This window comes from Amblyomma maculatum, chromosome 8, assembly GCF_055883805.1.
Source record: "Amblyomma maculatum isolate TAMU_Amacu chromosome 8, ASM5588380v1, whole genome shotgun sequence".
Taxonomy (NCBI): domain Eukaryota; kingdom Metazoa; phylum Arthropoda; class Arachnida; order Ixodida; family Ixodidae; genus Amblyomma; species Amblyomma maculatum.
Window position 1 is genome coordinate 84,164,336 of NC_139351.1, and position 25,742 is coordinate 84,190,077.

The 25,742-nt window shown below is 42.6% G+C and overlaps 1 protein-coding gene across 1 annotated transcript in view; it reads right to left on the reverse strand.

Annotated features, from left to right (window-relative positions):
• Positions 1-25,742, reverse strand: part of LOC146181671 (neprilysin-1-like) — a 36,918-nt gene that overhangs the window by 5,290 nt on the left and 5,886 nt on the right. The window contains exons 4-14 of the mRNA XM_084576677.1: positions 23,520-23,714; positions 18,083-18,169; positions 16,349-16,479; positions 13,482-13,707; positions 9,608-9,706; positions 6,592-6,669; positions 4,273-4,385; positions 3,178-3,236; positions 2,664-2,715; positions 1,885-1,952; positions 619-749 (exon numbers count right to left, since the gene is read on the reverse strand). Of these exons, the coding sequence (XP_084432803.1) occupies positions 619-749; positions 1,885-1,952; positions 2,664-2,715; positions 3,178-3,236; positions 4,273-4,385; positions 6,592-6,669; positions 9,608-9,706; positions 13,482-13,707; positions 16,349-16,479; positions 18,083-18,169; positions 23,520-23,714 (1,239 nt within the window). The remainder of the gene's footprint in view (positions 1-618; positions 750-1,884; positions 1,953-2,663; positions 2,716-3,177; positions 3,237-4,272; positions 4,386-6,591; positions 6,670-9,607; positions 9,707-13,481; positions 13,708-16,348; positions 16,480-18,082; positions 18,170-23,519; positions 23,715-25,742) is intronic.

The window sequence follows — 25,742 nt, forward strand, 5'->3', positions numbered from 1 at the left end:
CTCACCAAAATATATGTACCCTTCACTGGGTGTAAATATTTGCGGCAGCATGTTGCCGGAATAGTCGTTATTTATTTTTCGTCCAGGCTGCATCCAACTTTTTGTTCTTCAACTGTCGTTAGCGAGCAGTTTGGTCTCTTTTTTGACCACCCTGCGAATCAACATGCTACCTTTCTGCGCATGTAGGTGCTTGATTACCTTTATTAGCACCAAGTTTCCCCCATATTATCATCTTCGCCGAGCGGAAAGCACCAGGTTTATACCATGTTAATAGCGGGAATGAGGGGGGCGCTACACATTATAGTTGTAATCATTCTTCCCTTCCTCTGTTTAATACTGATAAAAAGGAACAAATTTTGAAAATGATTTGCCAATTAAGCTCAATATGTCGAATATCCCTGCGCAATTTGGTGTTTGCATGCCCATGGCCAATAATGAAAGTTCACGTTTTATATTTTAAACGATTATTACATTGAACTGTGCCTTCACGATGCACGCAAAAACCCTACGAGTATTCCTTAAAGCAGCCCTTTAACGAAGCAAGGCTATTATTTTAGTGAAAATGTTTACTAAGATAATCTTTCCAAAATTACTAGGTGACAAGACAAGTCTTCCTACCGTCATGTTAAGTTCTCTCACATAGATCCTTCCATATTGACGCTTGAAACACTCTGCCTTTTTGTTGAATCTGGCACGAGTGAGATTGCTCCACCAATGCTCCAGCCGACCGTCGTGATTAAACTGGCTTCCTGCAAAGCATAATAAATATATGCTTATCAAGACCCGTTCACATCGGACATTCATGAATATAACTGTGGAGTTAAGTGGTTCTACAACATTAAAAATATATCTTGCTTTTCTTGCCTTTTTGTTTTTGTTTTTTGTTGTTGTTGGCTAGAGATATCTATTTACGCTTTGTAACAGTAGGCATAAAGGGAGGAATTCTTATTCCAGGCCAATAGGCGAACAATTTGGCAATATATTAATACGCCGTCTCTTTTTGGTCTAATGAGCCATGTCGATAACTTTTGTATGCAATCTGCTGGATGTTTGTATAATCCTAATTTTATGGAAGCCTAAGAAATCATGTAGTTTTCTCTAATTGTTCCTCGACGTTTTTGAGAAAAAATGCAATTTTAATGCATATTTCGTGCTCTAGTAGCCATGCATTATGAAAGACATCTGCTTTGGTGTTTTGCCAATCCCGAAGGATCATCAATATATTTTCAAATCGCCGAAGAAGATAGCGCAATAAACGCTACATTCTTTTATAAAATCAATCAATGTTATTTCAATCAATACGTAAGCAAAGCGAAGAGATGAAGACACATAACATTAAATTCCTCGATTTGATGCTCTATAATATGACTGAACTTGTAGCCAATAATTCTGTAAAGCTGTGAATCAGCGGTTAAATACACCACAATACAGTTAAAGAAAAAGTGTTAATTAAAAAACGGAGCACGTTTCGAAAAATTTTGAAAGAATAGTGCATGCTTAAAAAAAGGGCTTTTCATAGAGCGATGATTTTAGTACTTCAATCACATTTCCCGACTTTCCACGCGGTGTCTGAACAATCATCGAATATATCAATGTTAACATGCAAAACATGTTCGAATTTCGCGGAATACTTCCCCCACCAAACGTACTGAACTCACGACAAACGCGCCAGAAACCATGGTTCTATGCAGATCACTGTGCACTGGATCGCAAGCATAGGCATACGTACCGAATATATAGAAACTGTTCTACAGTTTTCGGCTAAGCGAAGTTGACGCTAGCCCATGGGGTTTTGTATTCTGATACGTGGAAGTTTCGTACTACTGGCTACAGCAGTAATCTTCCCATACAGTAGTCTCATCCTATATATTTGAAAAAACTCACCTTGATCATCAAAACCATGTGTCATTTCATGTCCAACAATGGCGCCAATACCTCCAAAGTTCACTGAACTGTGAGGGAAAATATTGTTTACGTACAATGAAAGGCTAAAAAATGTGTAAAGTGAGCGCATACCGCCTGATAATTTATTAGCTGTTTGAAACTCGTGCACTTCATATTTGCGTAAAGATAATAGCACAGCTTAAGCGGCAAAATTGCATTGCTGAAAGGAGATTATTATTTGTGTCTGAGCTGTAGATTCCAATAACCGATCAACTCCTTGAATAGTAGAAATAAAGATTTTAGGTGAGCGTGCACACTACCAGGATAACATATTTGCTATTTGAACTGAGGGAATTTAAATGGTACTTAATAGTAATAGCTCCGATAAACAGGCAATCTGAAGTATGACATTATTTTCGCTTGAGCTCTGGTTTCCAATAGCTGAAAACCTCCAATTTGTGAAGACATATTAGAGCGATTACACCTATGTGTTGATGAAGAATTTGACTTGTAAGCTTAGCGAGTCGTACAACTCGTGCAGATTTGAAGCCCTCGCCACTGTTCTATAACTGATGAGTACCAATACCAACCGGGAATGTTTTTTACGAAAATATTGTTTTATAGCAAATGCCATTATCTTCAGCTGTAGTTTCCAAACGAATCGCAGACAAGCTCCACATAAAAAAATCCTATAAATCCTTGTTTTGCGAATATTACTGCCAACCAAAGGATTAGGTCTCATACGAGGATACAATGAAAGTAATTTCACAATAGCTTACCGGGGAAGTCCATACTGGTAAAACACACTTTGTAGAATTCCAGACGGGTACACTGCAAAAAGTTTATTTAACATGGTTTAAATTGGACCAGTCCGAATCAGCGCTGCTCGTAGCAACTAAGAACCCGTTTCAAAGAAAACTTCAAAGAACGTATTACGGGTGATGTTGTACTAAAATCTGCATTATTCTTGTTTCACATTTGTGTTTCTTTAAATACATTATTCTTGTATACGTTAAGCCACTACTTGGGTTCAGAAAAAGTGCTGTTTGAGAAACCATTTCCTACTTGGAGGATATTGTCAGGTTTGAATAGTTTATATTGTACTCATCTGATTTGCAAAACCCGTGTTCAATATAAGTCCGCATTCTGAAATTATCTTATATTTTGCAGGTAATGTGAAGTTTGAGTTGTTTATACTCTAGTTGTCTCACTCGAGTAAGTAAGAAGGATAATCGATGCAGCTTACTTTCCCCAAATACGAGACACAATTTGAGGTAGGTGCAAAATGCTTACCCATTTCGTTGCTGTTCGAGTTGTAGAAAGCGTTTACAAGAGCTGCGCCGGTAATCCATCTGCATTTAAAAGAGAAATATGGCCGGAGGTACTAAGTTCTGTCACACTGAAAACTGTCTTCATAATTTATTAAACACGCTGTAGACGTCTACACAATGCTTTTACAAGCCAGCTAAAGGGGAAGTTTTGAATATCGTTTTTAAGGTAGTTATCAACCACATGGGTAGTTTCACAATTTCTACATTGTACTGGTGAATTATTCTTGTGGCCAAGCATAATTCAACTAAGCGTAGTTAAAAAATGATGCTAGGTTTCTGCTGCAGATAATGTCCCCTTCGAAAAATATGGGCCGCTTATTTCATTTTGGAGAGTGGTGTCCTTTTCACCAGTACGTATAAACACCTTATCATTGTTCTACACTATATAATCAAAATTGCATTAAAATACCACCCAAATATAATGAACCAAGGAACTTTGTGAGAGCTTGAAAATTCAGAAGAAAATCTGATCTTCATGTTTATGTACTGTACTACACTTTTACGCCGAAACTTTTCAACTCGCACCTTCATTTTCTGCCGTTTCTGTATGGATTCCTCAAATGACATATTTTGTTAGCCCCAATATTTAATAATTTTAACGGACATTGACAGAGCCAAGCCCAGGAAAGCATATTTTCGCTAGTAAGTTCGCTGCAGCCATATTATACCCTATGTCTGCTAAGTAAATAATGATATTGGTTCGTAAAGCCAGAATATTGCTAATATTGGAACAATTTTTTCCCCTCTACTTGTCACAAGAATACCTGCAGAGATATCCGAAATCGACTATCTAAAAGGGGGTGCGGTGCTTAAGCCGTAGTTTCAAATGTGTAGAACAAGGAAATGGTCCCTCGGGTTGCAATCTAGCCATATTGTGTAGCAAACTGGATATATTTTATTACTAATAATTATACAGCAAAAATTACAAATAGTTGCTAAAGTGTATTGGCTTGCGATTTTCATTTTTTTTGCATATTTGCGTGGTAAGTGTAATAAAATCAGAACTCGTAAGAATATGCGCAGGTGAATGTTAGAGCTTAGCACATAAGCCACTTACTCCAGCTCACTCTGGTAGCTCTGACGCAGCTTTTCTAACTTCTTTTTCCCATTGTTTGCTGCTATGTGGTGCCACATTGTTAAGAAGGCACTGTTGGGGTCAAGTTGGGGTACCTGGAAATGGAAAGAGGGTTTTTCATTTCAAGGTTGAGAAAGAGTAAAACTAAGCAGTGTCTCAATAAAAAAAAACACAAATGCTATGTTCTCCGTAGAGATTTTATTTTTCTCACGAGGGCGGTCATTTTATATTCTTTAAAGGAATTATTGTACGTTTGTATGTGCGTACAGCTGGAAAGGCGATGCCATGTTACGAACCTGCCTCCAAGCATCGCCTGACGCGGCGGCCCAGTTGTAAAGTTAGGCGAGTGCATTACAAACTTCTTAACATAACGTCTTCCTCGTCCCTGTGTTAGTGTTGTGCCAGTTGTTTTGTAATTAATAAATAGGTTAGCATAAATAAAATTTCTCGTCTGCCATTTCCACAATTCGGCTTGTCTTCACTAAAATATTATAAGAAGATGTTACGCCAAATTAAAAGGCAAACAAAAGAGACATCATTACATCTAAATCTAGGCTACATAGCGCATACTTCCACGTGGTGGTGACAACGCCCAAGGCAACCAATGAAGAGACTAGTGTTCTACTGAAAGTAAATTTATTGGGCTGACTTGCGCGCGCAAAAATAATTATACCACACGGCCGCGGCGATAGTAGTAAACCTACTCCTCGATCGTCGAACTAAGAATAGCCCTCGCACTGGTCAACGATCATGCATTTTAAAGTTGCAAAAAAAACATCTAGAGAAGTCCGCAAAAGGTGACTAGAAGAATGTAGAACAGGCGCGAGTGTCTAGTCGTCCGAGCCACCACGGCGCAACTTCCGCGGCGAAGAAAGTGGTAAAGTCGCACCCGACGGCATTGATCCTGCACATATTAACTGAATAAAACCTTCCTGCCTTTGCCCAGATAAACATGACAATAGTTTGCGTTGTTACTCGTCCATAACAATCGCGGAAACCTGCCGGTAAAGACGATGACAGCGCCGCTTCGCCTTGTCGTCGCCTTTTCGCGCTTCTCAATTGCAAACGTATGATCTTTTGGAGAGGAAGCGAAAGTGTCATGCACGAGTTATTCGTAACAGTGGGACTCGAAGATTAAAAGTTTCAATCATCTCGGCTAGTATTTGTTCTTCCTCAGTTTTATATTTTCGTAATCAATATTACTCCTGCCAACGGGCGTCATCGGTTTCACTTTGCGTAGACACAAAATGTTCCTTTTATATTCAACAATACCTGCTCAATACTTTATTTATTTAGGTTTAAATGTAGGATATTGTGCTCTAGAAAATTTAAAATGATTTTGTTTTGATACTTTCATTAAAATTATTTTCCCCAGTCTCGATAACATTCTAATACAAGTATACTGCTAATTACGAGGTGTCGAGAGATGTGGTGAAACATTTTGAGCAAGCCGAAGGGAGATTTAACCATAAGGCTGAGCATAACGCAATTGTACTTCTGTATTTCTCAATATTCAGGAATAGCTGAGGAATGCGGATTTCACATAAGACCAAGATGTCACCTATGCATCAGCTTCTTTGCAAAGATACTCTTGGAAGATTTCTGGCCCTAATACAGGGAACCGTATATTGATTACGGTATACACTGCTGAATTACTTTCATAACTCTACTTCTACCATGGCATCCCCTATAGCCAGAGTCGCTTTGAGACGTCCAATCCCTCGAGACATCAAGCATATTCCTTTCCGGAAGAGTCCTCTAATCTTTCGCTCGACAATCAAAGGAAAATAAGAAATCAATATTTTGCGTTAATAGAGGAGCGAAATACGCCTTAACTCTATCGGCGGTAATTTCTTCGCGTGAGTAGATCTGCGCTTATGTAGCAAAAAAAAAAAAAAATCACTAATTGCGTACTAATTCTCAATCCCTGTAGATATATGGTGGCGGTAGGCGAAACGGGGTTATCGGCTGCAAGGTTAGCATCTACTGATAATTTGATCTCGCGCAGCCTTAGAGAAACACTTTATGACCTTTGTTATCAGGAATCACATTCGAAGTAAAATTATATCTACTATCAAGCAGATGTTTGTGTGCTTTTGTGTGCCACTAACATTCTACAATGGTAAGCATATGGTAAATGCCATCATCTTCAATAAAAAGAACTCGCTTCATCCGAATATAGCCTGAATTTTAAGGCGGCGCACTGTCGGTTAGGTTTAAGCATAAATCTTTTATTTTTCTAGCAATGACTGAAGCGAAGTGAACATATATTTACTGGCTCGTGAAAACAGCTTCACTTACATAGTTATAGAGGCCTTCAAGGAATTCCAGATTGAGCCCCCAGCTTGGGTATGCAATTTTAGCCACCATTTTTCTTAACTGCAAAAAAGAGTATGCGTTCAGACACAGGTAAATAAAATATACAAGCCTTCACCAAGTTTCTGTCGCAAAACAAAGTGAGGCGACGACAATATATAGCCGACGGCTGTCGTGGTGCAAGCTTCCATCCGGTGAGTATTGTTGCACTCTTGTTCTCACCCGTTTTTTTACACAATATAGCTCAATGATGAGAAAAACGAGAACCTGAGCTTTCTCCAGGTCTTGTGCGCTTCCTTAACATTCATTCACACCGTGGAGAACAGGTAGTATAAGGTTGTGTTTTAAAAATGAAATAAATAACATTTCCTTATCTCTGCTGACTATTTAAAGTTGTGTCACGTGATAATGAAAATGCAAGGATATGAACAGTGATAAAAGAATGCAATGATAAGGCCCTGTGTCTAAGGAGCTTAGCAGCAAGAAATAAAGAGTACAGCAATTCGCAGCAACACATTCACTTGATATTTGGGGAAGGGTGTCGAGAAGAAGACATACTGCAGGCTGTACTGAAGAAAGGGGTTAGAAATAGGTCTGCCTTTTTCCTCCGTGCCATTTTACAGTGAACATTTGGTTGAAAATCATGTAACAAAAAATGCTACACCAGCCGCCACAAAACAAGTAAAATCTTAAATTACTTACTTGTCGTTCACTTGATAAAAACATGTCTTGGTTTACACAGGAGCTGCGGTAGTTACCTGACTACAAGCACCTCCAGAGCAAAAAAAAAAGGAGTTTTTTTCTGAAGACAAAACCAATCTGAGTTCAGCTGCCCGAGATGTTCAAGTACTGACCGACTCATAAGTTGTCTCATAAACTTCGAACTGAACTCATCGCTCTTTGTCGTTTTTGTGGCGAAAGCTAAATTGGCCACGAAGTTGCGATGTCCTTGTGGCGGTGCTCCGAGGAGGCACAGAGTGACCTTGAGCCGCTGCCTAGCAGCCGCCGTAGCTGGCGGAAGCCACGCGCTCGCCCCCGCTCGCTTCACCAGCTGTGTCGCATTCTTGAGAACAAGTCGGAGGATTGAAAATGAGAGCTCGCGTGCTGTAGTCACATGTCTGATAACCTGCCACACAACATAATGCAACAACAACATCATAGCTAGAAACCCAGACTAACTTGGACTTGCATTGAAGATTAACCAAGGCTAACCAGTCTATGCTTTAGCTTTCGCTATGTACATCATGGCATAATCGAGCTAAGCCACTGCCAATTGCTTCATTACGCTCTGAAACTATAAATGGCGCATTAGTTTTTTGTTTGGCCTCGATTAATCTACAGAAACATCGATGAGTCACGAATATATTCTATTTTAATTTCTGTTCTGTTCATGGACAAATATATTTTAGCCTTAAAAATCAGAAAGCGCCATTAGGCTGAAATTGTCGCCACGGCTTAGTTTACATACGTTCAATTAAATGCGCGGATGTCACAATGAGCGTAGCTTCACCTAAAATGCTCTTCTTAAACTTCCTAATCTTCTTTTGGGTTCTAGCACGTAAACAGCATCGTCATGCCGTTTTTACAACCATATCTGCATACGCCGCGGGAAATACGATGTGCAGGCGACGTGGCGCGGAGCAAGACGATTGATTGGCTGAAGAACTCTCCCAGTTTCAATAGTGTACTGATTAGTTATGTGCTGCAGCAGGTGTCATTGTTGTAGAAAATGTGGAGGTGATTATTATCCAACTTGTGACTGTAATCTAGTGAGGGCAAAAACGTTATAGTATTGACCACGTTAATAGAATGTCGCGTGTTCTGTGAAAGAGTGAAAACATTAACACAGAAAACATCGATAGATATCACCTGGGCTCAATTTTAGAAACCGTTTCAAAGAACCTAAAGCATGGTGAAATTTAAAGTTTTCATGCGCCCCAGAGAAATGCTATATGACAAGTATTCTTCCTCAATGCCATTAGGAATGCCTTTACCCTTTCACGAAGCCATCTTAGCATCTTAACCTGATTTAGGTGCCTACTCATCGTCCACTCAACATTGATGTTTTTACTGCTTCCGCTTTTTACGTATTTTTCTTTGTGAGGCGCGGTCACCGGTTCTTGGCACAGAAATTCATCCCTTAGGAAACATTCTTTCATTCCTTGCCCTGCCTCTTTCTCCCTCACCCTCCTACCTCCCCTTCCCTGGCGTTTCTTCTTTGGAAGCAAAAGTTTATTTCAACCTCCGCCATTGATGATCGCGCTGCCCAGACGCAGACGAGTCCCCTTGTCGAGAAAATGAATCGGCTTGGGATCTAAGGCGCCCCTCAACCCTTGTTTTGGGCTCTTGCATACTTTAGGGCTGAAAACTGATATGAGACACCTCAAACACGTCGTAAATATAACGGATAATTTCATTTACAATCAACGGAATAAATTTTGCTTTTCGTAAACTTGTTTTTTTTTTTTCATGCAATGTAGGTCGAGCAAAATGCAAAACAAAAAACAATTTAAATATAATATGGGGTTCGAAAGCAAAAATATTGCGTGTTTTTTAGAGCCGCGTAAAAAGAGATACTGTTGTTTATTGTTTTGGACACTATATTATAGTTCTTAACATCTATTCATTCTCAAGTTTCACACAATAAAGACGGTAATGATCAATTTCGTTAACCAGAACCAACCAACGTTTGCCGAAAAGCGTAAAAAGCAGATAATGTTTTCCCAGTAGAAGGCGGGATAATAAGCCGACTTTTTGAAGGATATCATAGAATCGCAGCTCAAGGCCACGGTTGACAAAGCTTGTGCACATCTGGCACAGTTGGATAACAAATGGCAGTATGGATCAAGCAGCCCATCCACTGCCTACGAGATTTATTGCTCGGATTTTAAGGCTGGACATGTGCAATTCTAATTAGACATAGAAGACTAACATAATTAAAAAGAAAACGACAAAACAACGTTAGCTTTAGTCACCCGTGATTGGAAATGTTTCTACTTACCTTAAGGAGCGCTTTAGCCTTAGTTGTTTTATCCATCCAGCGGTTTTGTTGCAGGGACTCTTGGAAGACTTCTTTAAGTCTTACGACTAAGTCTTCTACCTGTAGTAAATATAAGTTTATTTTTTGCAGATAAAAAGTCTTCTTGTTGCTATTGCTTCAATCGGTGTGCTGTTACTAAATGTGATGTTTTGAAGCAATTACGCCGCAACGATTTCAAAAACAATGTCCTGTTATCTGAAGTGTTCTCATCTCGCCGCCTCTTATTGAGAGGGTAGACAATAATTGGTTTATTTAGGTTTTACGGTTGTTGCTCTCCAAGACAGTTCTGATGGCCATCACAAAACTCCCAAGTGCGCATCAACCATTTGCAAGCATTTCTAGCTGCATAGCGTCAAACATAAAATTTCTGCAAAAGCCCAAAACAGGTCAAAGAAGTATTTGCAAGGGGAAGCTCCACTACGCCACCTCGGACCAATGTCAGCGATGGGTCATGTTTGGGTTTCAATGAGCCGGAAGAAAACGTGTGGCTATAAGCAAACACCTTGTATTCGCTGTATAATGTCGCATCGTCAAGAAGCCAGAGGGCAATGTGTGGCTATGACCAAAGACCATACTGAAAATAAAGAAAACACTATCTCTACTGGGAATGGAACCACTGTACCTCCGATCCCCAGCCGAAAGCGTTGGCCACTACTCCGCGGCTAGCTCGTTAGAAACGGATTGTAATCACTCTTGTCCAACGTGAGGATGTTAGTAGCAATGACAAAGACGATGCAGTTAATAATGATGATACTAGTAGCGATGACATTGGCTGTGCTTTAAATTTATGATGACAGCGATAATAGCCGCGCTAAGGATGAAGATGATGAGTGAGAAGAAATGTAACCGAGCTTAACGGAGCTTCTGCTTCATCAGGAATTAGCAGGGTTAAACCACACCATTTTATGGCAGGAGTGCAGTTAACTGCTACATTTTCAGCGTATATTATAAGTCACGGTTGCATCCATCAAGGAATATGGACATACCGAGGCGGCCTCGTGACAGCCGGAGTAGTTTAGGAAATTTTTGTATCTTGTAGTAGGTGTTACTCCAAAATCACGTCAGATAAAAAAGTATTCTGTGAACAGTATTTTTGAATTTCTTGCTCTAATAAAGACATTGGAAAGGCACGAGATCGTTATGGTGGGACACCAAAGCAAGGTACCCAAAAATGTGGCGCAACAAACACAATCACATGAGAAGATACACAACACAACACCACACAACACTACACCAAAACAATTTACGCGCACCGCCTACGTCAACACCAGCGCCAAAAAGTGGAATGCATCTCCATGTTTCGGGTATTGGCTTGCTCACCCTCTCGCGCAGACACACAAAATTGCAAGCCTTGAAGAAAAGACCGGGGGAGAGCTGAAAGGGCATCCAGCTGTGAGGAAAAGGGGCAACGGAAGCTAAACAAAGTCCAGAACGAGTGGAAAATAGAAGGAGACTACCACACTCTTAGTGTTGTAAACCGGTCGCTGGCTACCGATGCACGTTGCACTCGCGCTAAGGCGAAAAATATCGAGTGCTCTCATCGATGGGCAACATACGTATATCACAGGCAAGGTATTTTAAATAGCCAGTGGAAGGTTGGTGAAGTGAAGGGTAAATGTGCCCCCTCCCCACAGTTTCAACATATAATGCTTCTCTATAACTGAGGGAGAAATCTCAGCACAACTTCGCCTCTATATATCGTCTAGTTGCCCGAGGCATAGAGGCCATAAAGTATTAATCGCAACTTTGCTCGGTTTCCGGATTCTTGAGCACAAATAGACGCGAAGTCGAATGCCGTCTCATTGAGAATCACGTTATCGAAATTCACCCATAACGTGCGGTAGATAACTAATGTAAATGTAGAAAATTAGGATATCAAATGACGGCAATATTAGACCTATAAAGCCATGTAGGATAGTACTGCAAGCCCCAGGCTCTGCCGTACGCACTCTTCAGGAAAGTCTGTACCTCATTGTGTGGCATATTTGTGCCACTGTGCTCCCTTTACCGCCTTGCTCTTTTCGCTCGGCGTTATTGTGTAGGTATCCTTTTTTTCCTGTGTTGTTTGGAATGTGCGGAGTTTTATCATTTCAGCGCATTGTGTTCTGTATAGTGGTCTTCTTTCACACAGTCGTAACGTGTGATATCACCCTGGCTTTACTGCTCTTGCTTTCTCTATGCTGCCATCCAACTTGAGCTATGTGCACCTTCAATCCCATCTGGTGGGATTTTTCTAAGAAGTTCTCGAACACATAATTTAGAAATAATCATCTGATTGGTTGGTTGAATTGTCAAGAAGCTGTTAAGAAACTCCAGTATTGTTAAAATGCTTTTAGTTGCAGTACTATACATGTACTAGTAGGTGTACTCATCATGCATGCTCAAATGCATTGCTGCTTCGTTAAGATGGAAATAGGGAAACCAGATTAGTGTTCAAATTTTAAGTGGGTGTATTACTCGAACTATTAATAAGTTATTTATAAAGAAACATAACAAAATAACGTCTAAGCCAACCGAATAAATTAAACGGTGGAGTCTTCAATTACCTGCCTTGAATCACCCTGATGACTACAGTCGTTCATAGTCGTTACCTCTCACACACGACCGGAAGAAATGCTATAATATTTTCTCGTGCTGGTGCTACTGATCTTAAACACTTGGACGAATTGTCTTTTTTCATTTGATGTTTATTATGACCCAGGAGGGTGACGTCATCCATAACGATCGCCTTTTTAGCGCAGCAAAAATTGAAAGCCTCTTTCTTAAAGTGCTCTGCTGTTTTCACGCGATGATGTGCTTCCTCTGTAAAGTTTTTGAGCACTTTCCCGCATGTTTATCAATGCTTTAAACAAATTGCAACCTTCGTTGCTAGCGAAGAACAGAGGTTTTCTGCGATGTTATTTCTTTATTGACAAGTTAAAGCACCAAAAACATGAGTATACACCTACTATTGCTGGATATATTGTTATGGAATGAAAATTGAAGCCATTAGGGAGCAGTCATGTCAATAAGGCAATTCGTGGAATTTGATGCGAACTAAAAGACAGAGTCTGACCTCATCAACCTAAAAATCCTCCCGAAGACCAAAATAGAATGTCTTGTACTGGGAATGTGCGCTCCTACAAAGCAGAGGAAGCCCAAAGTTGAATAACTACTCAAACGTGCAGCACGAAAAGCAACTTCAATTTCCAAATAAAAAACTCCAAATAGGTGACCGCATTGCAGAATTGAATCCAAATCGCATAGAAAACACTGTTATCGAAGACACTTGTACTCAGCTCTCCTGTATCAGACATACGCGAAATTTTATGTCGAACAATACAAACGGCAGCAGTTTCAGTGATAACTGCATCGGTAGCACCATCGTCGCCAACAAAAGCCCCATAAAGAAGCTACGCAAGGCTACGATAAGCAACTGGAGAGACATGCAAGAAAACCTATATTCACACATGAAACACATGCTACTATAACCTGAAATAAAAAGAGCATCAAAGGCGTCGAAATAACAGAATACGAAAGTGGAAATGATGATCGCGTCTTTCGTCAAAAAAGAGCGGGATGAGCAAAAAAGAGCAAGAATGTGGCGACTCTACTTATAATAAATTTGCAGTCAAACGAACGCCGATGTCCATATTTCCTGCGTGGCACAGGCAGCATAAAACATGGCCCAAACATTGATATTGTATTTTCGATGCCCGGCCCTACATAGGACCAATGCACTGCCAAAACAATTCAACAGTGAGCCGGTGGTTCGTGCTTCTTCTAGGCATTTCATAGCATTACTTTAAAATAGACAGATTCTAAACAAAATTAGAAAAGGCTTGCTATTGATTACCTCGCGCTTCGCTTCAGGGGTGAATTTTTCCTTCACGTAAAGGTAGCCAGTGATCTCTTTCATCGCCTTGTTCATCAAGGATGTGCACTTTTCCCAGCGAGGCTGTCTCTCCTGAATTCCTGTTTTGGCCTTGTTCAACTCGAAGAAAGCATCCCGGATACTTTTTGACGCATGTGGTGCCCACGTGAACATCACACGAAGACCGATGAAGTTGAACAACGTCACACTGTGAAAGAAAGCGTTTTTTTCCGGAGTTATTTGCTACAAGATTTCTATCATTGCACCTGTTTAAATACTGTTTTAGACATCTCAACTGACGAAATGTACTTTACGCTTTCTAGCAATTCAGACGCAATGCGACCAGGTTAGATAGCTCGTCATACCTTCCACTAAAAACCTCTTGCACAAACGTAGCGCTCTAAGCTGAAAAGAAAATGAAACTAACAAATGCAATTTTGCATGATGTAGAGTTGGCTGCTTTCCTTTCTCAGCAAAGTTATACAAAACACGATCGAATATTTCAGTGTACCTAATTGAAATAAACAACACCACTTTGCCGCACTACCCTGCCCAAACCGAAGTCTTGCGCTGAGATGTTGCGAAGTATTAAAGCGCTTGTGAATTTCTCACCTCTTTAGCGGCACTATAACAAAGGTTACTAATAAATGAGGGCACAATGAATGCTTTAGGTATATATTCAATAGCATCACCAATTTTCCGTGGTCCCTCCTGAGACCAGAGAAATTGCAGCAATTCGCTGTCGGTTTGAAGATTCTGAACCTGCTTGTTCTCAAACATTGCTAAATGCGTAGCTTCTGCATCGCCTAGTTAATTTTTTCTTTCACTCCATTGGCAAGAACATCTTTGCGATGCAGTTTACTTCAGAGTATTTATTCCATTTATGTAATGCAGATTGGCTCATAAACACAACAAGTACATAGCCTCTAAAAGCCTCGAAAGTAGTGATTTATCTCACTAAAAACTAGCCAATTCAAACAGTTCAAACATTCCCAATACGAAATTGGGTTCTATGATATAAGGCACTTATATTAATTAAAACAACATGCTCATAGACTTGGTTGGTTCATTAATATTACACTGCCTTCACCACATCAAGTCTCAATATTTCGTTATTTATAGTTTAAGCAAGAAACAAGTCTGATTCATTTCATGGGACACATCGCCACTTAATTTGAGCGTATAATAATGTGGCTACGTGAAAATTATTTAGGCACTATCCCTACGCACCAATTCCTGTCTTGCAGAACTTTGTCCTCTCCGTTGCCAATCACGTAACCAGGGCAAAGCTATAAGGGGCCAAGCAAATCACCAACCTGGCGCGCAAGAATACATAGAGCGTCCTGCAACTCATCATGGCCGTTCGGAACACACAAGCCTTGATATGTCCGGTGGATGACAGCACTGGGATCCTGAAGAACCCGTTAATATTGTCGCATCCTACACTTGCAGACAGAGCTTATATGTACCAGGGATAGACTGGTTTGGCTGCCCACCCACTTGCACGTATTAAAGGCCAACCTGGGGAACAAAACTATACTCGACGTCTAGCGAGAGTTCATACTCATATGCAGCTTTGAGGACTTGGATTTTTGCAAACAGCAGCTTATGAATCCTAGTTCATATCTTGCGCTATCGAATTCTACCTTTAAAAAGAACCTTAAGTGTCGTTCCAAATATTTTTGTACGTTTAAAAGAATATCCGGTAAAATAACAAAAGAAATCGCTTAAAGAAAAACCGGAATAAGTTTATTTGAACTGGAGCATTTCAATCTCAAAATCACAGATCTTAACAATGGCGCCAGAGGTCACTGAGAACTATAGGGTGCTAAATTTAGTTTTCAGTCATAAGAGACTTTTAGCTTACAGCGGCCGCCTACCGCGGCAGTATACCGCTACCGTGCGCCGTCAGCACAGTACACGCTGATTGGTCCTTGCGTGCCGAGTCCGCTGGAATTTTACAGGAACGTGGCGGCATCTGTCGGCCTTGCGATGACCTGCGCATGCGTACTGACTGTTGTGCGGTAGCGGTAGATGGTAGCGGTAAGCGGTAGCGCTAAACTAAATGTCTGTATTAACATAATATTTCTAATATTTTCATCTAGCAACCGTTACCCAACCAGAAGATGTGAGAAACGCGCTGCACTTTGTCTACAAAAAAATAAATCCTATTCACCGCTAACTTACGCAGCACAACCAGAAGCAGTGACAACTGGAGGACTGCAGCGTTGACAGAATGGAAGCAGGTTTCCCGCTTTCGCGCTGACGAAGACGCCTCGTTTTCTGCGACCCAAAGAGCCGTGCTCCAATTTGACATTGCTGAGTGTCGTGTTCTTTTTTCGATTTTCTATTGCCTAAGTGAATTTTTTGTTATTCAGTGGTTGCCTTCAACTCCCTCAACTTGAACTTCAATTAGCACTACTAATTTTTACATAGCAGTAAGCAGCATTTGAAGCATTCCACGAAAGATTAATTATAGCATGCTAGCGTATTTTCCGGCTGCGTATAAGCATGTTATTATGTACTCATAAATAACCTCTCGGTGTATTTCATATTTTAGCAAATGTTTGTAGACACAACTAATTAATTTTCTATTGCCGTCTTAACTACGCGTCGTAAGCGCAGGAAATGCTGCTGAATCTGAACGTTCCTACTCCTTAGAAGAGTGAAGCACTTTCGACAGTCTGTCTATACCTGTACCTTACCATAGGTAAACTATGGTTCAGATATTGAAAGTGGTTTTCTGTATAAAGCTGCACGCTATAGGTTTGCACTGGATGACGCTGCAGAGATTTTCATTTTCTTTTCATGCACTTCACGTTGAATTTGTAATACTGTGACTTCCTTACGGTTTGGTTTTTTCCAGAAGTTTCGCCAATCTTTTGTAGTATTTCAAAGCGTGGACTTCTATTGTTTCGTCTTCCGTCAGAACTATGTCTCCTTTGATGAATTCCTTGTTCAGAACACCTAGAATGGGAAACTGAAAAGGAGCCCGATGCTGTAAATGGCTCTTAATGGAGCTATAGTTCCTTAATGAGGCTAAAAATTTACGAGGGACTTTAAAGTAGTAAAAGACGAAAGCCTGAGTGCCGCATCCTGCTACGCAACTGGCACTAAATAGTAATTAATTATTCAATATATTTATTAGGTACGAAGTATTATATATTTACTTAGCTATTTAAAATTATTCGTTACTTATTTATTAAAATACCTAATTAGTTTTAATTTGTAATTATTCAATATATATTATATAATTAGTGATTGACCATTGCTTGCCATATGGCCATATAAAACACGCATTTGTGCATACTGCGTTGGTGCTCTGTGATTGATCGAGATCTCTATGACTTCATACCGCCTCGCCAATCAGAGCCGTTGCAAAAGAGGGACACATTTTGACCACGACAACATGAGCCGTTAACGGCTCTCGCCTCAATAAAACCTAAGCATTAACTAGTAGGTGGTGGCCTACCTATCACGTATTGAACGTAAGGTGCGCTTTCCATTTTGCGAAAGAATGTTCTGAAGCATACTTTGGAGCCTAGGCGTTGTGTGATGCGCACAGTGGGAGACAATTACGTGCATAATTAGTTATTTCAAAAGGCTATTGAGAGCCCGGCAAATCGGCAACGCGAAATAAAGTCCCGTTGTTTCATTTTGGGGGCGTCCATTAAACTGTCAAAATTAGGGACTACATAGTGAAACCTTTAGATCTTACCGAAACGAACTTCTCTTTAAATATATAATCATCATCAGACTGACTATACCCACTGCAGGGCGAAGACATCTCCCATATTTTTTCAATTAACCCGGTTCTGTGCTAGCTGCATCCACTTGAACCGTACTAACTTCTTAACCTCATCCGCCCACCCAACTTTCTGCCGCCCCCTGCTACGATTTCCTTCCTTTGGATGCCAGTTTGTTAACCTAAGCGACCATCGGTTATCCTCTCTTTGCACTACATGTCCTGCCCATGCCCATTTCTTCTTAATTTTTACTTGAACGTCAGTAACTTGAGTTATTTCTCTGACCCACTCTGCACGCTTCCTATCTCTTAAATATATACACACTACCAACCAAATGAAGACTGGTGACGGGCGTTATAGCAGAAAAAAACAAATATCTCCTTAACATTTCCCATGCTTCTGCGCACGTTTTTTACTTTTTTCTCTGACTTTGTGGCGCGGAACGCCCCTATATTTGTTATGTCTATAATGTTATAAATTAAACATCGTTCTAGTGCTAGGTAAAGCACCTTGTAATTTTTACTCTTAATATTCATGAAATTAACATCTCGACTCTACCTTAGCTAGACAAATACGCCCAAATCAAGAGAAGAGAAAAATACATGATAATGCTATAGTCCCAAGGAGTAATTTTAATGCCGAAAGTCCTTACGTCATCATAATGGTCCAATTTGTATTTATGATTACTCTCCGAGGTTGTAGGGGAACTATACTGCCATATTTACGCAGAAGACTGTCGATGCAGGTAATACATCGGAAGCTCTTTGTGATAAATTTGCGGAACCATAACATGACGGAATCGTATTTTATCTGGTGGCATATCAAATACCGACTTACGTTTTTGCAAATCTTCTGCAGGGAGGATATAGTTGTGCGATAATAAATAGACAAGACATCTCTTCTTTCTTCGGGGGTTGCAGTCAGCTGTGGATCATTAAAATATTTAAAACAGCTAAATAAGTCTTCAAGCTTAAGTACGGACACAAGAAGACCATAAAAATATGGTCAATGGACGCTTGGAAACAACCTCCCGACTACTAAGAATCCGTTGCAACAAGTTACATTTTTTCGGCTCTATACTTTCAACCGTCTTCAAAAGTCTAGAGCGTAGGAGATTTGATCATCAGCAACACCGTGCTGGTTGTAGTGTACGCCGGGCGAACGAAATATAATGTGGGTAGCAAGATACCTCATTTTCGCTTTGGAAATAATCAGCGCACACCGACAAAGATAACAATCAGTGGACACATGAGTGGCACAAATGCTTGAAATACTTGATCCTGCATATTCACAGAGCAGGAGTCATAAGAACGCTAAAAGAGCCCTACTGAATGTTTTTGAAGCAAATTCTTGGACTCCAAACCTTCTACAATATTTACAAATTATGACCCCAATTTTACGCCATGAAATAAATAGTTCGAACAACATCCTTCGCATTGGTTTGTCAACCCTGGCACATATGGCCACTTAAGTAACAAAACCTTTGAAGCTACAAGAATAATCCTTTTTTTAGTATTTCGAAAATTTTAAGGCAAGTTTTGTGAGGTTACATGACACATTAACGTGTAAGTTGGGTGTGGTAGGAAATTAAGGGAAATATGATATAAAAGTTATCACTGATATAAACAAAAAATAAGGTTTGGTATTGAACATGCTGTAATAAAAGCACTTTCTTTTCAAAAAGGCTCAATAACTTAAGTTCGCTGCGCAAAATGTCCCGACAACAAGGATCTTGGGCTTGTTGGGGAAGTTTGCTAATGTAGGGGAAGCCTGATGCGCACAAAGACAGGGATGTGAGAGAGACACAGAACAGAGCGCATACAGGGAAATTTTGGGTGTATATAATGTTTTTACCTGTTTTCACCGTTGATTTCCATTGGCAAAAAGAGGGCTTTTAAATTTGCCATCGGTTTCGGATTGATGCGGAATCATATTCACTTTTCTCTTCTGCCACTGCCTTCTAAACTTAAAAGGACTATGCAATGGCCAAAGAGGTCACTGACAAACGTTTTGAAAGGGTAGAACGAATTCTTCTTAGTATTTCCCCAGAGTACAATTCCCAGGAGCATAGGCAGCGATTTATTAGTAATTTTTAAAAACTGATTTCTTTTAAAATTTGCTGGCTGCTCGGTTCCCGCGTGGCGGTGAGATTTGGGACTATACTGCCGTGAGTGACAGGCCACGACAGGCTGCCATTGGCTGTAGCCGCACGACCCCTACCTCACAGATGCACTTCCGGTAGCTGCTCGAGGGCTACATGCTCTGCATGCGTCAACCCCTGAGCTTGGCGCTTCAGTTCGCGATGTTATCGAGAAGGTGGTGGCGTCTGACTAATGCGCGCGTCGGCGCCGGAGTGCGAAAAGAGCCCGAGCTGGTCCGATTCAACATCTCACAAATTGTACACTCTGCATAAGATTATATTTCGGGCAGTACCGACACATGAAATATGCAGCGTCAACCTTCGTCTACCGACGTACAGAGCAGCAACAGCGTACTGTAGTCCCGTCTCTTCTTTACAGCATCGACAATTTGTGCGGCATGTTGATAATTAAATGGAACGTGCTTCAAAAAAGGTCTGCCCCTCAGCTTCAACCCGAAAGTACACAAATTCGCACAGGTTAAGTGCAGCATCGGATACCGTCAGGTTACCGCAGAGATGCCGTCCACGAGCGTTGCGGCCGACCGCACTTCGGTCGTGCGCTGCTCTCTGGTCGTTGCTAGGTCTTGGTTGTTTGGCATCGAAGCCACAGTGTACGGCGTTTTAAAATCAGCTGTTTCGCTGCATCTCTAGCATAGCCTAGCCGCTCGCGTGCTCCTGTGAGCGATTCTTGCGTGTAGTTGCGGAAATCGGGGCAACCTACTCCGCCTAACTGCATGTGCAGAGCTGCTTTTTTTTTTGTGCCATCGATTCTGGCTCGGGCGATGCGTGCACATGAGATAAAACATACCTGCATGTTACGCATTGGCACTTCCTAAACGATGCGCGAAATAACTGAAAAAAAAAACACCACACTACAGATTTTGTTAATCTCAATTCTTAAGATTGGGGGACAAATAATTAGTGCTCACCTCTAATCCGATATCCCAACTTTGTAGCGATCAACGGTCCGTGCTCTCGCCAATAATACGTGTACATCCCATTTGTTATGCTCCACAAGAGATGCCTCTCGCCGACCATCATGAAAGCGGTCCTGGCTAAAAATGACCACGACACGTTTGCACATGAGTTTGCGAGTTGCACGCGTGCAACTCGCAAACTCATATGCCAGCCTCCATGCAGTGTAGTTGCTATCGCGTCAACTCCGCGAGGAGACCGGCTGCCATTGGTCAAACACAGGAGACGGTACCAAAGCTACTGACATAGGAGCAGTGCGACAAAAGAACGGGGTCTTGTAGAAAGCCGTACTCGGCAGGACTGCACGCTGATTTGCGCTGAATGGGAAAGGGATATGCAGGGAAGTGCTCCTCTGCGCGGCCGCCGGTGTGTGGGCCAAAGCCTGCCTAGCTACAGGCACGCGCTCGCGAACGACCAGGATCGTTTCGGCTGCTGCCGCACACAATTCCGAGAGTTCAAGAAAGTGAATTGGATTGGTAAAACGTTTATTCGAGGCCTGCAGTAGAACGCGCGCTCGCGCGCGCGCGCTCCGGACGGGGCCTACGCCGTCCTCTGGGCACCGGCCGCGCGGCCTGGGTCCCCGCTCGCCGTCGCCGGCTCGCTGGTTCCCTGCCGGGCCAGCGCCTTGATGACCTGCTGGACGGCCCAGAGTTGCTCCTCTTGATTGTCGCTCCCTGCGGCTGCTTCCAGTCGCGGCGGGATCCTCCCAGACTTGGCTTCTTCCTGGTACTTGGTACAATTCCACAGCATGTGTGCGAAGCCGGCCGTCTCCGTTCGGCAGACTCTGCATTTGTCTGTCGGGTGCGTCTCGGGATACATTCTATGCATCAGCGACGGGCTGGGGAGTGAGCCCGTCTGTAGCTGTCTGAATAAAACGGCTGGCTCTCTACTGAGCCCCGAGCAAGGAGGTGGAAAAGTTTTGCGAGCTAGGCGGAACACCTTGGTTATTTCGTTGTAGTCGGTCATTCGGTCTTTGGTGCTGAATCACAGCGGCCAGTCGACCGAGGCGCAGTCCGTTAGCGCGCGCGCCTCGGCGTGTGCACGCCGAGGCGCGCGCGCTCCACAACGAGACGGCACGTGCCGTCTCATTGTGGTTGGCGTTGCGGTCTGACGCCTCGCCCGCATGCGCCGGGAACCACTTGATTCTCACTTGTCTGCTGCCATCGTCGTTTTTGGTTGCCTGCAGTATGCGCACAGCTTCTTTCGCTATCCTACCTTTGGCGTAATTTCTCACCGCCTGCCTCGAGTCGCACTGTGTGGCAGTCGCGGTCGGCGATGGCCACCTCCTCCGCTTGCTCTTCCTTGGTGCATCTCGTGCTGGCGGTCGTGCGAACGGTGCCGGTCGCGTCGACGACGACCGTCGTGAACCCGTGTATCTTGGCATACTCAGCCACGTCAACGTAGCGTGCGTGTGTGTCGGCCGCGTGCTGGTCTATCAGCGCCTTGGCTCTCGCTGCTCTCCTCCCTTTGTTATACTCCGGGTGCATGTTCTTCGGTACCGAGTCTACACTGATGTTGCGCCTGATCTCATCGGGGACGGAGAGCTGCGTCTGCTCCCTGCCTTGATATCCAATTCCCAGGTTGTCCAGGATTTTCCGGCCGGCCTTGGTCGTAGACAGTCTTTCGAGCTGTGCGGCACGTTGGGCCTCCGCTATCTCCTCCAGCCTGTTGTGCACCCCTAGCTGCAGGAGGCGTTTGGTGCTCGTTGTTTCGAACAGTCCCAGTGCCATCTTGTAGGCTCTGCGGATGAGCATATCTATCTTGTTTCTCTCGCTCTTGTTCCACTTGTGGTCGGCCGCCACGTACGCTACGTGACATATGACGAACGAGTGGATCAGTCTGATCAGGCTCTCTTCCTTCATTCCACTTTTCTTGTTCGTGACTCGTTTGAGTAGTCTCGTGGCGTTCGCCGCTTTCGCAATGAGCCGGGTGACGGTCTCGCCGTTTCTGCCGTGCGTCTCGATCGTCATCCCCAACACTCTGATCTTGTTGACTCTTGGGATCGCGTTTCCCTCTCTGGTCTTGACTTTGATTGCCTCGTACTCTCTCGGGCTGCTCTTAGGTTTGCGGTGCTTGACGGGCGGGTAGACGAGGAGCTCCGACTTGCTCGGCGAGCATCTGAGCCCCGTTCCGTCGAGTTGGTCTTCGATCGCATCAACGGCCGCCTGTAGGGTGGATTCGATGTGGGCATCGCTGCCCCCTTCCCCCCACAGCGTTATGTCGTCCGCGTATATAGTATGTCGGACTTCCTCGATGTTCCTGATCCTTTCGGCCACTCCTATCATCACGAGATTGAAAAGCACCGGCGAGATGACCGATCTCTGAGGTGTGCCTGTGCTTCCCAGCTTCTTCTCCTGTGCTTGGAGGTCCCCCGCTCTGAGCTTGGCCGTTCTTTCCGTGAGGAAGTCTTTGATGTAATTGTATGATCTCTCTCCCATGTTGAGTTTCGAGACTTGGGATAGGATCGCTGAGGGCTGAAACCGGCGGCCGATGAAGACATGAGACAAGGTTTAAAGCTATGCTGTTATGCAAACGCAAACGGGAAGGCAGAGACAGAGACCGATGAATGCGTGGGCGACGCTCGGGAAAACAAGCGCGACAACCGGAAGTCTGCGAACCGATCGTCACCTAATGACGTTCTGTGGCCGGGGCGGAGTTTCCAAGCTGTTTTCTTTGTTGTTGTTTTTTTTTTTGGTGTCTGGGAGTGTTGAGTTAATGGGGCAGAGGAGGATCGCATTGTTTATTTGCCTATATATCCGGTGTTAATGAAGCTAGCTGAAAAATTCTTGCGGTGAATTGACTTGTGAGGGAATAGCTCTCTCTCTCCCCCAATTTGCTTTACCTCATTTGATGAATTTGATAGTCCCTTTAACAAAGCCTTTGCCCTTTACTCAAGAGACATATGAGGCATTCGACGCAAACTATAGTAGCAAGTAAAAGTACTAAGGATTTTCAAATGACTGTATTATGAGAAACTATCAGCCTTTCACTTTGGCTGCAGTTACAGCTGTAGACAACCATAAAGAGTGCCCAAAGTACAAGTTTGCCTAGTACAGAGACCGCATAAGAAAGCTTACTCCACTACGCTTTGCATTCAATATACTTGTTCCATCATCACGCAGCATCCAATGTATTTTATAAAATTGACGGTTCACTTACGTTTGCGAGCTTTCCTTCGAAGGACACAAGTGTATTAGAAATCGCCGTAAGCTCTGACTGACTGATACTAGGAGCCATGTATTTCATAGTAGTTTCAACTAGTATCTTGTAAGCAGCAATAATTGGCTTGCTGTGCTTGTCTTCTGGATTAATTAGTTGATTCCGCCCCACAAAAGGAAACGTCATTTGATCAAGCTGAAAAAGATATAACCTTCTTTATTGAATGTTCGGCAACTAACTGACAATTGGCTCAATTCAGCTCTAATACCAGACTATAAATTTTCAGCCAAAATTCTGCAACATTTGCTTTGATACTAAATAGGGCAAAGTGCATCGAAAAGTTGCTAGCACAGTGGTATGTTTCTATTTATCGTGCGCTAAAACGACCAATGAATGCATTCGATATCCGAAATCTGCGAGAAAGCCAAACATTTTGATGTGCTAAAACAAAATATTTGTAATACTTTTCGTTTAATATTGAGGAAGTATGTAGACGAAACTTGAATTGGCTGATATACAGCATTGTGCGTACCACTGAAATAGGCGCAAGAGATATCCATTACAACCTCTGTAGAAGATTTAAAATTTTAGTCGTTCCTAGGATATAACTCAACAGACAAGGCTAGCTAGAAGCAACAATTCGCTTCAGGTTAGCAAAGTTGGACGGATGCAGCAAAATATATTAGTGGACACAAAGCAGGCCAAACATATTTTGCACCGATTATAAGGCATTTCTTTTGCATTACGGTAATAGCTCTTTAATCATTGCATTTATTCTGGCTGTCTTCATCCATTTAGGTACATTACTGGAGACTTCCTTGCATTCAAATGACTCCAACGAAACCTAGCAGCTTCCTTCTTGTGCGAAACAATACTATTTTCCTAAAACTTCTTCGCCATTTTTCCGCAAAAACGTACTCTATTATTGAAGTTTCTGAGAAATGGTGTGATATATACTCTTTCAGAACGCAGTCCGTTCCAGCTGGCTTGAGTTGCAACACTCTCGTTGTTGCTGTCGGTTTATAACCAGTGAGCAGGCTTAGGAAGTCTCAGTGCCACACTAGTGCATTTGGCAATAGACAGACTTTGGCGCGAATTTAGCTCTCGCTTTCGCAGCTTGGTATGTTCCAACCGCAATACAGCCTACCAGGGCGTTCTGCTAAACTACAGCACTGCAATTCGAACGGGCCCCTTAGCTATCTCGCACCATAAACTCCGCCTTTATAGTAGCACCGCTGTGCGCATGAACCCCACATTTCTGTTTCAAAAGCCCAGCTGCGCATGCCGGAGATGATCGCGGAGGCCTGGTACACTTCGCATTCGTGACAGGTGTTTGCGACAGATGGCGGTAGTTGTCAAGTAAATACATCGCCACAATCCAGGCAGATACGTCTCCCAAGGACGCTTTCAATCAGTAGCAGGCGAATTTTCCACCACTTCTCAAACGGTGCCATTTTGTACATTTTCTATAAAAAAGGTGGATTACAGGGAAACCTTAAGGGCGCCCTAAGTTACCACGCTATTTCAAACTGCATATAAGCTGACCTGAAGTGTAAGGTTTTAAAGGGCCTCAGGAAACTTCGTGTTGGTAAAGTACACTGACGCATCGCAAGGTTTTGTGAATAGCTGTAGCTGTAAACACCTTAATTCTATTGCGCCCTGTCCCTAGCAGCGAAGCTTAAGTGTTCTCTAAATTTTTTGCCCATTCAGAAGATTTCCTTCTAGAGTAACACAAAAATAAAATAAAGGCGAAACCCAACGCAAGTAGGTTCAAACTGAACTTTTTGCGTTCATCAATGCACCTATAATACATTCCAAACACAGTCATCAAGAATTACCGTGTTCAGTTGCGCTCGAACCCGATTTCATGCTAATTCTCTTAAAGACTCCTCAATCGAAAGCTGTGTGAGTAGCGCAATTATTCTTCATTGAAGTTCTCCGATTGATCGCTACGGGTTGCTGCCAAGGAACTGGGGAGTGTGTAACTGTGCGCTTTACAGAACGGATTTGCTTCTCGCTTAGGCCCCTAGTGGAGAGGAAACAAAGTGTTCTGCTGCTTAAGAGTTGCGTGCAGATTTTGCATAATAGAGCGCCGCATTTGTAATTTTTTTCCTCCCCTTCCCTTCTCGTTCGCGATGTTTGCGATTAAGTGGACATGAGTGTCGTTTTGGTGATTTTTACAGGGACTTGTGTCTTGTTTTGATTTTTACAAGGGGACGAAAT